This window comes from Struthio camelus, chromosome 6, assembly GCF_040807025.1.
Source record: "Struthio camelus isolate bStrCam1 chromosome 6, bStrCam1.hap1, whole genome shotgun sequence".
NCBI lineage: Eukaryota > Metazoa > Chordata > Aves > Struthioniformes > Struthionidae > Struthio > Struthio camelus.
The window spans coordinates 5,177,810-5,190,824 of record NC_090947.1 but is presented as its reverse complement, the minus strand read 5'-3'; the positions used below and the strand labels follow the sequence as shown (position 1 = coordinate 5,190,824).

At 44.1% G+C, this 13,015-nt stretch overlaps 1 protein-coding gene across 3 annotated transcripts in view; it reads right to left on the bottom strand.

The window, feature by feature from the left end:
• BARD1 (BRCA1 associated RING domain 1) overlaps positions 1-10,411 on the bottom strand; it is a 47,007-nt gene extending 36,596 nt beyond the window's left edge. The window contains exons 1-3 of one of the 3 annotated variants that reach the window (XM_068947876.1): positions 10,208-10,411; positions 9,959-10,015; positions 6,335-6,480 (exon numbers count right to left, since the gene is read on the bottom strand). In XM_068947876.1, the coding sequence (XP_068803977.1) occupies positions 6,335-6,480; positions 9,959-10,015; positions 10,208-10,359 (355 nt within the window). In that variant the 5' untranslated portion in view covers positions 10,360-10,411. The remainder of the gene's footprint in view (positions 1-6,334; positions 6,481-9,958; positions 10,016-10,207) is intronic. The other 2 variants (XM_068947877.1, XM_068947878.1) reach the window with 2 other exon arrangements.
• Positions 10,412-13,015: the final 2,604 nt, after the last annotated feature.

The window sequence follows — 13,015 nt, the reverse complement described above, 5'->3', positions numbered from 1 at the left end:
CAATTTTGTGATGGCCGAAATTTGCTTTGATGTGTACGGTACGTTAAGACTTTAAAGTCCAAGTAACAAATGAAATCAAAGGCACTGTCCTTCAGAAGTAGGATCCCAAGTAGCATAACCCAATTAAGTATGCACACTGGAAGCTATGGATATACCACTGCTGGCATCGTGAGAGCTTGTAAAAAACTGATCACAAGAGTTCTTAAACTGAGCTGTTCTTCACTGGTTGCTCAGCAGGGATGTAGTAGTCAGGTTACTGAAAACCTGCTAAAAATACACCAAACATATACTCTCCTAGGATTATTTTTCTTATATGCAACTTCTTTAGGTATATAAGGGATGTAGCATGTTTTAAAGGAGGGGAGGCATTCATGGAATATGATCAAAAAGTCATCCACGTTGTGAAAGAGATCTCCCATCACATAGCAAGAAGGCAACCATGCAAACCTAGGGAATCTCCACAGCCTACTAGGGAAGTTACTGGTGTTTCTACCATGATGTTGTTTCTGAACCATTCTCCAAAAATTCCATCTTTCAGAGTAATTGGACCTAATATTGACTTTATTTGATCAGCTCTGCATAGCAACTGGAAAGAAAGGTTACTCTTATACTCTGCTTCCTGTTTCCTCCATTTCCAAATGGTATTCAGGTAGAAAAAAAAACAAAAAAAGGAGAAGTAATAAGGACAAATGGCAACTCTACCCCCTCCCTGAAAATCTAATCCTTTGATGGACCCAAAGCTGTGAGAGAGAGAGAGGAGACAGTGCTAACAAACTGAAGGGAAGTTCGTGCAGTTTAATATGTAAATATTCATTTATATAAAGAGAGTATTATCTGACAGCTAAGTGCATTCAGTTAAACTGCCTTCAGAGAAAATTGTTCATAGAAAAATCGATCCGAAGAAACTCTTTGCCTCCAAGTTGGAAGCCAATCAGAGCTCGCAACTCAACTGCAATAAAAAAAGACCATCTATGATTAAGAATTAATTCAGTTCATTAATACATAACCACAAGTCACCCCCACCCCATCCCAAAATGTTCATGCACTGAGACGCAAAGAGAAATCAGTAGAGCCTTCCTCATTACGTTTAGATTACTTTACGCACTTGCAATAGTGTAAAGACTAGCCGCAATAGCGGTCAATATTAGAACCGGCCTATAATCATTGCAACAAATTTATTCACCGTTACCTGTGTACTAAATGTAACATTCATATAAATGATGGGCTAACTGAATTGTCTCTGTTCACTAAAATTACTTATTTGCTCATAATAAACACAAGTTTCCTCATGCTTGCATTTAATGAAATTCAAATCCTGGAGCGTTAAAAGGCTTCAGAATAGACAAATATATTAGGAGCTACACAGTGCCCTTGCAACTGGAGAACTACATTTCCGAGTTCTGCTGTGATGCAATAACAGGCTAGAGCAGGAAAAAAGGAGCAATTAGAAAATGTGGTTTAGCTATCATTAATCTGCATCAAAGGAATATAATGATGCACATTGTGTGCCTTTCAAATTATTCTCTATTATGGGTTTCAGAACAGAAGTTGAGAAATCTCTTTGACAAACTAGTCCCTTATTAAAAATCAAAGGGAAGTGCTTTGGTACCATCTGTGCAACATTAGTGCCTTCACTGAAGAATGATTATTTTGCAAGTTAAGTATTCAACACGGGGAGGAAAAAAGGGAGAAATTCCAGCTATTCAAACACTCATCTTTAGCTATTATGAAAAATGTCATAGTATACATGAAATGCAGTGTAATCTGTTACAGCAGGAGTTCAACATCTTCCCCTCCACATCAGTAAATGAGAAGCTAGATTGTGATGCCAGAAAGGCTAATCACAGTTAATCTGTCTTACTGTCCACCACAAGCTTAAGAAAATTTTACCAACACCTGCAAGGTCTAGTTCTATACAAGGAAGAGGGAAGAGAAAATAAAAGACTTTCAGTTTGACTCTATTAGTCTGAGGCAGACTATGTTATGAAGAATAAGGTAAAGTCATCTATAAATGCTTGTCAGAAAAATTTACGAGAATTTTTTTTTAAGTACATGAAACAGAAAAGTCTGCTGAACTACTTAGAAACTCATTTTGAAAAGCATTACTGCAAATCAACCTTCTTTATCTCCAGTATGCTGAATACTATGTCCATGATTCAACAAGTTTTTCCTAATTACCCACCTTAATTACAGTAATTTTACATTTTAGAGTAAATGCAGGTAATAAGTCTCACTTGGAAAGGGAATCATCAAATATGGTGGAAATAAAGCCCTGCAACTCCTCAGCGATGGCAGACAGGACGTGAAAATAATCCAAGGACTAATAGTTTCTCTCCTCCTCCCAAAGGAGGAGAGGACATTTGTACTCTACAGAGGGCCAGAAGAGGGACAAGACTGTTCAATACTAGTCAGTAGCTACTGCAGCAACTACCATATTCTCAGGACAAAGATGCTTAATGTCTTTCTGCTAGAAAGTTTGTAGACATCCTCAAAACATGTAAGTACTCGAGATTAGCCACAGAGTAATTACACATTGGAAGTTCTATCTAAGATGTACTTAACCTTGTAAAACAAAGCATTCCAGATACTTCACTGGCTAAACGGATCATCATCAGATTTGGAACTTAATTTGGAACTTAATTACATACACACGAATTAAAAATTACACCCCCATCTCACAGTGAAGTAAACTGACTACATGTATTGCTACCTTCAGGATGCTTCTTTCGCTACTCATTCTATTTCAGATCATTTAATGTTGGGTATGAAACCTCTTCAGAAAAAAAAAATCAGATCCTTTCTCTTACTAGATTTACACCATAGTGAAACCAGCAACTGAGGAGATACCTTTTCCTTTTAAAGAGCCGGACATAGGTTGAAGAAAAGTTTGGACAAAGAGGTGTGCTCTTACAGACTTATCAAATCATGTTAAACTGAGATGCAGTTGCTGATTGCTTGCATGTCCAAATCTGTTTCAGCATAAAGTAATAAAAATCTGTTTAAACTTGTCCAACATTGAAATGAACTTGGAGCATCCACACGTACATCTCATCCAAAGAGGTAAAAACGTTTTAAACTGCTCCAACTACGTCCACAAGAGCATTTCTTTCGTTCTTTGTCTTAGGCCTTCCTTTCTCAGGGAAGAGGAACAGAACTCTTGCCTGGACTGAAAAACCTTTCTCCAATATAAAGTAAGTACCTAACAGCAGCTGCCAAAGCTAGTGGCGTCGAAGAACAGGGAATGAAAACTTGTCCTATAAAAAGGGCAAACCCAGAAAGTCGACAGAAAGGCCTTGCCATAGACCTTGGTCCATGTAACCTCCTCAGCGCTTGAAATACTCAGCTCCAGGCAGAAGAGAACAAACTTTCCTTTTTCTCCCGTGTTCCGTGTTGCTTATGAGCACCAAAAGCTTTGCCAGAGCATTGTTCTGGCTCAGCTGGAAAAAGTACACTAGTTCAAGTAACAGGAGAAAGACTCATTCTGGCTTCCATTTTGTCAGCTGTAATTCTACCAGTAAAAGCTCAGGGCAATAATAATTCATTCTTTTTGAGGGAGCTGCCCTTTTTTTTTTTTTTTTAAAAAAAAAAACATCAGCCTATCCCAGGCATCTTAACGGCTTTTGTTGAATCAGTGCCTACGGATAGATTGGCGCCTGACTTCACACCAGCCACAATTCTCAAGATGTCTTTGACTCACTTCACTCCTCAAAACCTCTAGCTCTAACATTGCCAACATCTCATCTTCAAAGCCAGTCAGCTTCCCGCTCCCGTGGGTAACTACCCTTGTAAAGGTACAACACTAGACTGCAGTTTCCCTCACCTTGCCGCAGGCTAAGGGTGTAACATCTAACAAACGAATTTGGAGATGCAGCTTTTGCTACCCAAAGCTTGCATTTCGTAGCCAGCTCCATGTTCATTCCATTTGCCGACTCCCCTGCAGGCCCTCTGGTATTATTCTATCACGTCGTTTGTTCTTCTTCCCTTTAAAAGGTAAGTTTTAGCTGTTTTGTATAGTCTCTCCCAAACCACTTGCCATTTCTTCTTAAAACAAACGCGCGGTTTGGCAAAAAACTATCCCCGTCCCAGTGGGAGACCAAGTGAGATCCCTCTCTTATGAGCTGCAGAACATGATGGTACTGGGCTTGTTATACTCAAAATATTCCACACCTGTCCTTTTAAACCACAGGAGCTCTGCACGTTTCTAAAGAAAACACAAACACACACCTTGCTGGGCTGACTAAATCTGTCCTCTTAGATTAAAAGATGGGTAGTACGACTCATTTTCCTCAGAAACCTCACTGTCAACAAGGATCTCAAACAGAAGCCTCCAGACAAGCCACAATTGTCTCAAAACAAAAGCAAAAGACGCATAAGACAAATACATAAACACATCCCTATTGCAACTGCTTCTCTCTCTTTCTTCCACAGAAAGATTGATTTTCAGTCTGTTTCCTTTACTGGAACATAAATTACAATTTCTGACCTTTCAGGGAGGAAGAAAAAAGTCTGCAGGAATCTGGTAAAAATACAGGGCTCTAAGAAATGTGCAAGTCACCCCTTAACAAGAAAAGCCCCGATTCTCCAAACTCATAAACACATTTCATTTTGTAAATATTAACTTCAAGACATTTATGTCCATGGAGAGCGACAGATCTGTCAGCGCAGTTCAGAGGGGCAAAAAATCCTAAAGGATTAGCTTGAAAAACCTCTGAAGCTACAGCACGTTGTGATTTGTCACAGCGTGACACATAATTGATTGTCATTAGAGATGTGGACGTTTACTTACTGCATCCAAAACATTTATGACAGTGAACTATTATCACCTCTCAGATCTTTCTCCATAACTAAAGTACGAATCACCCAAAAGACCATTAATCCTTAGCACAGGATGAAGCCTACAAGTGATAAAGTAATCTCCCGCATCAGCTCATAATTTTAGCTCTAAATAAAACCACCTCCATAAAAGCAGACACAGAAACTGAAGTTTTAAGTTAAAACACGAGGAAGGCTACAAGACAGCCTCATTTTGTTCTTTGGTTTAACCACACCATGCAAGTCTTTTTAGAAGTACTACGGGGTTAAATGTCTTATTTAAATTCTATATAGTGAAACTTCAGGCCAAAAGTAACTCATGCAAATTTCTCCATTCGAAAGAGTTCTCCAGAATGTCTAAACAATAACAATAATGGTAACAAGACTGCATTTGAAATACTGTATTTATAGCGTTACAAGTAACTCTTCTCAGAGATTCTCTTCCAGACATACTTTTAAAAGCCTTCACCTCTTAAAAATGTTTCCCTGAAATCCCATTTCAGCCACCATCTACATTTTCTATGCTCCAGAACATTTAATCACCACAGGATTTTATATCTATATAAAATTTATTCCTTTGCAGTTTGGCATAGACTGCTAGCCTCAACGCTTTAGTAATAGCTACGCATTTTGATGTCAACAAAGAGCTATCCCTTAAATGAACATGAAGGTGCTGATGGGATTAGACAAAAAAAAAGTTCTCATTTAAAGAGTATTTATAGTAAATACATTAAGAAACAACAACAAAGGAAGAATTACCTTTTCTGTACCTGACAGCTAAATTAACGTTTTCTAAAACTTGATATTATCAAAAAAAGCTTCTTTATGCTTGCAGAAAAGACATGAACTGAAATGAGTGTAGGTGAATATTTTTTTCTACTTTGTCAATCAGTCTGAAATTCAGTAAGGAGACGAATTCCCACAATATTATCTCCGCAATCTTCTAACGGTCAGCAGTGACAAGCTTCCATTGCAGGAAACTAGCCAATTGTTAGGGACCAGAAGGACATAAATGAACCAAGACTTGCTTCCTCCCCTTTTTAGGCAGGGAGCACAGACTGGGTTAGGTTTTCACATGTGGTAACCTACGATTACTGGGACACCGTGTATGCCTCTCGGTGCACGAAGATGAGGGAGGCAAGAGAAATCCTTCAACAAGGTTACACTGCAGAATATTACACATTTGCACTCCTTTAGGAGCACATGAGATAACTCATGCCCCTCTAGTTTGTGCAACTAACTGCCACCTGACTTAGGAATGTATCCTCCTCTCATCTAATTTTGGAAGACAGATTCTAATGAATTATGGACTAACTTGCTCATGCAGATTTTTTAGTAAAACAGATTTGAAGAAGGAGCAATCCACACAGACAGTTCTCTTCAAATCAAATTTTCTAAACATGATTCAGAACAGCCTTCCAGAATCTTAAAAAGGGCTGCACTGCTTGTTCTCTAAAAGAATGTGAAATGAAACAGAGCAGTCTGGATACAATGGATGTCAAAAACCCAGATTTGCTCTTACCTGAGGTGTCCTCACCCAGTAGATGCCGCAGTTTGCTGCAAAGCTGGATCATGTTATCTAGCTGCCGGTTTATCTGCACATCTTGCACCCAGGCTGGCGTGTGGCACACCGGGCATTCTGTGCCAACGCAGTCGCCCACACAAGATCTGAAAGTCAAATGTAGATATTCATCATCCAGTATAAGATATCTGCTATCAACTATTTCACAGCCAAACGCTCAGCAAGAACCTCCGATTTTAACATTGACAAACTAGCACTGCAAAGCACACAAGACTTGGTCATAAATGCAGGAGAGGATATATTTATCATGACAAATCACAAGAAGAATTAAGCAAGCCAAGTCCAGAGCCTTGTTAGGAGACTGTCATCAAAAACTCTGTATCTTTCAACTTGCACAAGCCGATTAAAATTTTCGAGTTACGCTAAACATCCATTTCTGTTCATTGTCTGTGGTTAACAATTATGCTTGAATAGTTAAAGCTCCATGGTCTTTTACACCTCAGCTGAAGCTAAGGCTCTTCTTCAATAGCCTTCTGTTTTAAAACGAGTGACAGAAAACTAATCCATACTAAACTATCACTTCCACTTGTTTCCACCTAAAATTTCCTTGATATTGTGAAGTTTCACCTGCCTGAACGCTTTTCTGTAAGACATCCCACAGGAATCTGCAGGCATTCAGAGTATTCCACAACTTCTCTCTTGTAAAGTATTCATCTCAGAAGAAGACCCGAGGGAAATCTATAGGTTTACTTAGTAAAGGTCATTTAATACTTGTAGCTTCTTAGTAATACTACTCTCCCCATATGAATCTAAAATCCTTTATTCATTTGATTAGCCCAATGAGAGGACCTTATGATTTGCAGCCTGAATTGCATTATCCAGAGCCCATTGGCATTTTTCAACTCCCACCTATCCTACTAAGGATATGTAAGCTATGACTTCACTTACCCAAGATTAAACGAATTTCAAAAGTCTCCCTTTTTGTTACCTTACCACCAACTAAGGCTCACAATAATAACCGAAGGTATAAAATTAAATGTTAGCAGACCGTGCTAAACATGCAGCATGTAAGTGACATCATGGCACTGCTATCTGGACAGGAAGATCAAAGTCTATGCACCTAGACTGCAAACATATAGTCAGTTTAGAAGCTAATGGACAGTCATCCATCCCAAAAATCAACTAACAGAATATCACTTAACAATATCAGAAATATTATGACTACTACCGACTTCCTTGAGAGGAGAGTTATGCCAGGGCAGAGAACACTTCAGAAAATCTCTGCCTCTAACACCACACAATCATCCATCTTCAATTAATTTCAAGACGGGAAATTTGTGAGGTAAGAATGAACGCTAAATGTTTGTGTTTGTTCTTTAAGAAGGCTGCATTGAGAGGGCAAAGTGGTTAAGGCACTGCTGTGACGAGACACTGAAGCAGAGTTCTTGGCTTTGACGTGTTCTGGATGACACGGACAAATCACTTAGCGCAAAGATGAGAACTGAGCGGCTCTTCTTCTCTAGAAAAGTTGGGCTCAGGTCTCCCAAGTCTGCAAAAGGCAGTGTAAGGGAAATAAGGAATGACTTTTATACCACCACATTTCCTAATTACTTCTAGCTGTTGGTTTTTTACAGTCATTATCCATTAACTATAACTAACTAAGTAGAACCACTCAGACAAAACGGCAGGAACTGATCTTAATAAATATCCTTGCCCATAATAAAACCCATGCTGAGGGAAGTCATTTACATTGTGTGACCTGATTACTGCAGTTCATTACTTTCACATATTTCACCTCATACATCAGAAGCCTTCTCTGGCCATTCACCCACTCCTTCCCAAGTATATTAATATAAGTGTCTTTATTTAGCAATGGATCAGAATAAATTCACATCAGAACACTGAGAATTCAGCCCACCCCTTAGCGAACTTATTTGGGAACATATTAATCTAAGTTTCCTTAAGTTTAATTAAAAAAAAAAAAAGAGTAATAGCCAGCGTGAAAGACTGCTGTCAGAGGAGACATTAAAAATGATGACTAAAAGGTCAGACACACAAAGAAGAAAGGATCACTGCATAACAACAACTTGGGTAACAGGAAATAAGCATTCATCAGCAGCTGTTTCCTCCAGAAAAGGTTTAAGACTTCTAACTCACTATTCTTTCCAGCTTTATCAATACAAGCTGCATCTTCTTCTGATGTTTTGAAAACTTTTCTAAAAATACTTTGAACAGTAATGGGTGTTTTTGAAGATCTATCATCCAAATTACACGGGCGTTATCCAAACTAAAACCACAAGGCTTTAGATGCCTGACAACTACAAAATTACATTTATTAAGCCACCCTTCCACTACCCTGTGGGCCATCCACATTACATCTGTCAAAAAACATTTTATAAGATAGATACCAGCACATTTATAAAAACCTGTACAAGCTTCTGGGGGGTTATTTCACCAAGTACTCTGCGGGTAAGTAGTACAAAAGGAACAAAAAAACTGCTTCAGAAGACAGAAGCTTCCACAGCAATTAATGGCCAAATCTAGGAAAGAACCCAAATGCCTGCAGAGAAATAACTCACTTGCATGTCTTTCAAAAGATCCATCCTGGGGCCAATGATGCAAAGGGCATCATTACTATCTTTTAAACTGTTACTCCTTAAGCAGCACAAAAATACATTTCACTACCACTTTAGTCTTCAGGCCTTTAACACCTTAAGCTCCTATTAGGAACGTGTAGCTGAAGACTGGGAGTAAATACCCAGCCAGCATGGAGGGAAGGTTCTTCTCCACTTTTATTGGCACAGTGACTATCATATAAACAAGAGGCAACGCGAATCGCCCAGACCGGATTAAAAGCAGAGATTAGGACATGTTTATGCTCATCTCTATAAAAGGTATACTGTTTTACTGGATGGTTCACATCTGTGTTTCACTGAACCTTCTGAAGAAGTCCAACAGACAACCGTTGAAGGTATGTAACTGTTTTGTTTTTTAAAAAACAGTCTGCATTTGCTTTTGTACGCCACGAACAGCAACGACACACAGGACAGCCAGCGCAGTCCCCTGCCCTCCCCAAAGGGGGCCCCAGGGCAAGAAGCCACCTGTGTGACTCTATGTGTAAGAGTCCGTCCTGGGAACGCAGGGAATTGCCCTAAGGTAGGCCAAGGGGCAACCACCTCCCCAGACCTGCTGGCTTAGCAGGACATAGCCAACCTAACTCTGACTCTTAAACACCTGGATCACCTGAGGGACTACACCCAGATGCAGCTTCGCTATCCCAGCGCGTTCCCACAGGCAGCATAAGGGAACGGTTACACCGGCAGAGCCGAGGGCCAGCGACAAGCAGCACCCCAACCCTCCCAAGCCGAGGGGAAAACCTCTGGCACCAGCCAGCACCTTCCCAAGCTGCGTTTCGCTTTTGAAGGGAAGGAGGGGAAGGAGATGGACACGACGAGAAGGCCTGGCAGCTGCTTTCCTACGTCGCTGTGAGAGGGAGACCCCCCCCCCCCCAGCAGACCCACAGCTCCCTTCACACTGCGCAGCCCCAAGCGGCCTTTGGCCGAGCGCAGGCGCCCAGGCAGCGCGGGACACCGAGGCGAGGCGAGGCAGCGCCGCACTACTCACAGGCAGAAGACGTGCTCGCAGCGCCCCAGAGACACCGGCTCCCGCAGGCCGCTGGCGCTGTCGGCGGAGGGAGGAAAACACCACAGCGTTAAGGCGCGCAACCCCAAGCGCTTCGCGAGGCGGCAGAGCGCGCGCGAGCGCCTGCCGGGCCCTAACGGCCGCCCCCAAACGGCTCTAACGGCCGCACGCGCCAAACGGTCACCGGGCGGGGTGGGGAGGGGGGAGGATGGGGGGGGGGAGGTAGTTTACCAGCGGGAACAACGCAGCGCCCCCTCCAGCCGCGCCAGGGCGGCGCGGGTGCGGGCCCAGCCGCTGCCCGGCGGCGCCATGGCGGGCGCGGGGCCGGCCCCGCCGTCCCGGGCCGGCCGGTTGCCCGAACGGCCGCGCAGCGCCTCACGCATCTCCCGCCGCCGCCGCCACAGCCGCTCCAAATTCGCCGCCCGCCGTTACTGCGCAAGCGCAGAGGGCGGCGCGCCCGCCCGCGCGCATGCGCGTCTGTCCCGAAGAGCCGCGCTCCGCCGCCCTTAGCCCGCCCGCGCTTCCCGGCCCGCGGGGGCGGGGCCACGATGAAGGGGCGGGGTCATGCTGAGGGGCGGGGCTATATCGGAGGGGCGGGGCCAGCCGGCGCTGCAGCCTGCCGTGCGCGCTGAATTTTAGGGCAATTTGCGGGGGAAAAAAAATGACGCCGAGAACCGGGGCGAGGGAGGGGACGGAGAGAAAAAATCGGTCGCTAAACTGGGGTTACGCAGCAGCGGCAAGGTTCCCCCCCAGCCGTTTTTTTTTTTTTTTTTAGCACCGGCACAATCGTTGCAGCAAATTGCGACAAGCTCGGCATTGGGGGGATTTGCTCCCAAAATGGAAAAAAAAGAAAAAGAAAAAAAGAAAAAAGAAAAAAGAAATAAAAAAGAAAAAAAGGAAAAAAAAGAAAAAAAAAACCATTATGCTTTCAGCGCATCGGAGCCAGGATTTCCCTTGGCCAGCTCTGCAGATGGCGTTTATTTGCTCAGGAGAAAAAAGCTTAAAAAAAAAAAAAAAGGTGGAAAATATCGGGTGCAATGTGCTCCCGGGCAGCGGCAGACATATGGCAGGCACGAGGCGAGCCCGAGCTCCCAAGGGAAAAAAAAACATGCTTGGTTCTTCCGAATTGGCCCTTTGAAGCTCTGGCTTTTAAATTCGCCTCACGCCGCGAGGTAGGGCTGTGCTTTTCCCACGGTCCGTCAGGCCTTGGCACCTCCTGCTTTGCAAAGTCCCCTGAATTTTTTTCCCGATTCCCTTCCTAGCAGGAGAGAACTAAGGAAGAAACACCCCGCACAGCTATATGTATTTACAGGGAAGGATGCCCCCTGCCCGCCAACCTTTTCTTTTAGCGGGTAAGGATGTTTTTCGTTCTGTAGAAACCCATACTCAATCCAAACAGAAATCCATACTAAATCCAAATTAACACCAAAGCGGTTCCTCGTGATTTATGTCGTTATAATAAATAACAGCAGCCGTGTACCGCTTAGCTGGTGATTAATGATCCTTATTTACAGTAGGCTCAGTTTGGGCCTGCAGTTTACAGTTACAAACATCAAAGGAGAGTTCAACTTTTCTTTCCTCCTGGCTTTTGAGGCCACATCATCAATCCTGCCAGAGCGGCTTGGACGGCTGCGTTTTAATTCGCAAATCGGATTTGCCCTAACGCGGCCACCAGAAGCAACGCGAACGTGACCCGAGAGTCGCTGCGGTGGTTTCCTTTCTGCCCGGGGCGCGTCCAAAGGCCACCGAGTCCCACCACCCCGTGGCAAGGGGCGCGTGGTCCCCGCACGGTCCCCGGGGCAGCCCAAAACACAAGGCGGGCAGGAAGGGGGACGGCGCGTGAGCGTCTTCCCAAAAAACTGCCTCTTCCCCCCAAAATCCTGGGCACGGCTGAGCCCCGGGCAGGGCAGATCCAAAAGGATTTTTTGATGAATGCCTTTTTTTTTTTTAACGGGAAGCACCACGTCCTTAATTAAAGCTGCAGTTTCATAGCAGAGCGGTGCAAAAGCAGCATCGCTGAGCACAGGCTTGTACCTTAGGTGAGCAAATAGCAGCGACATTTTGGCACCGCGCTCCTAGCAAAGGCTCAGTGAGTGAGTCCGTGGGATTCGCCAGTCTGGTCAGATTTTGCAAATCCCGCTCGGCAACGCAGCCCTGTTTAATCCAGCCAACTTCAACCTGATGACAGGGATGATTTTCACCCCGACGTGCGACTTTTGCCTTTGCTGCCATCCACTGATGCGCGGCCAAGAGCTACTGACGGGGAAAACAGCCCTGGACCGAGTCGGTAACGAGGACGGTCAATCGCCGAAGATGGACGCAGTAGGTCTGCTGGCACCACGGGTTCCCGCGGAGGCTCGGAGCCGCATGAGGCGCCAGCCCAGGAGTAAATGCTCCTTTCACGGTGCTGCCCTCCCTGGGGAAGCTTAATAATTTCTAGGGAGGCACTGAAGGCTAATAAAAAAATTAAAAAATAAAGAACTCAGCCCAAACCACCACTCTCCTCCTTTTTTATCCCAAACCACCGCTCTCCTCCTTTTTTATCCCAAACCCAGCAAAAGCGGGGCTGCCTTGGTCGGACTGTAGCAGATGCAGGGCTGACTGGGCTGATTCCCGGAGCAGAACCCATCCACCGACGCTGCAGCCGGCTTTGCGGTGATAGAGGGGAATGATTATAATTGTCGTATAATCTGAATAAGCCTACAGACGCGATTTTTGCACGTTTCGCCAACAACCGAAGGCACTTAAAGAAGCATTTTGGAAGGAGCGCGTGAGGATTTGTGAGACACAGGCTCCTCGGCACCTATCAGTAGCTGTCTCCAGACACAGCCCTGTGCAAGGTGGTGTGATTTTGCGTTAAAAGCCAAGCCGCAGGCTGTGACGCAGTGGGCAAAGAGGATTCCCCTTCAGCTTTGTTTGCACTCTTTAAACAGGATTCTAGCTAGGAAGTTTGCAGAGCAAGATGTGGTCCCGCTGCGGGGTAGATGTCAGTAGGTTTTGGGCCGGGGCTCCAAACCTGGACCATGCTCCTGACCCACC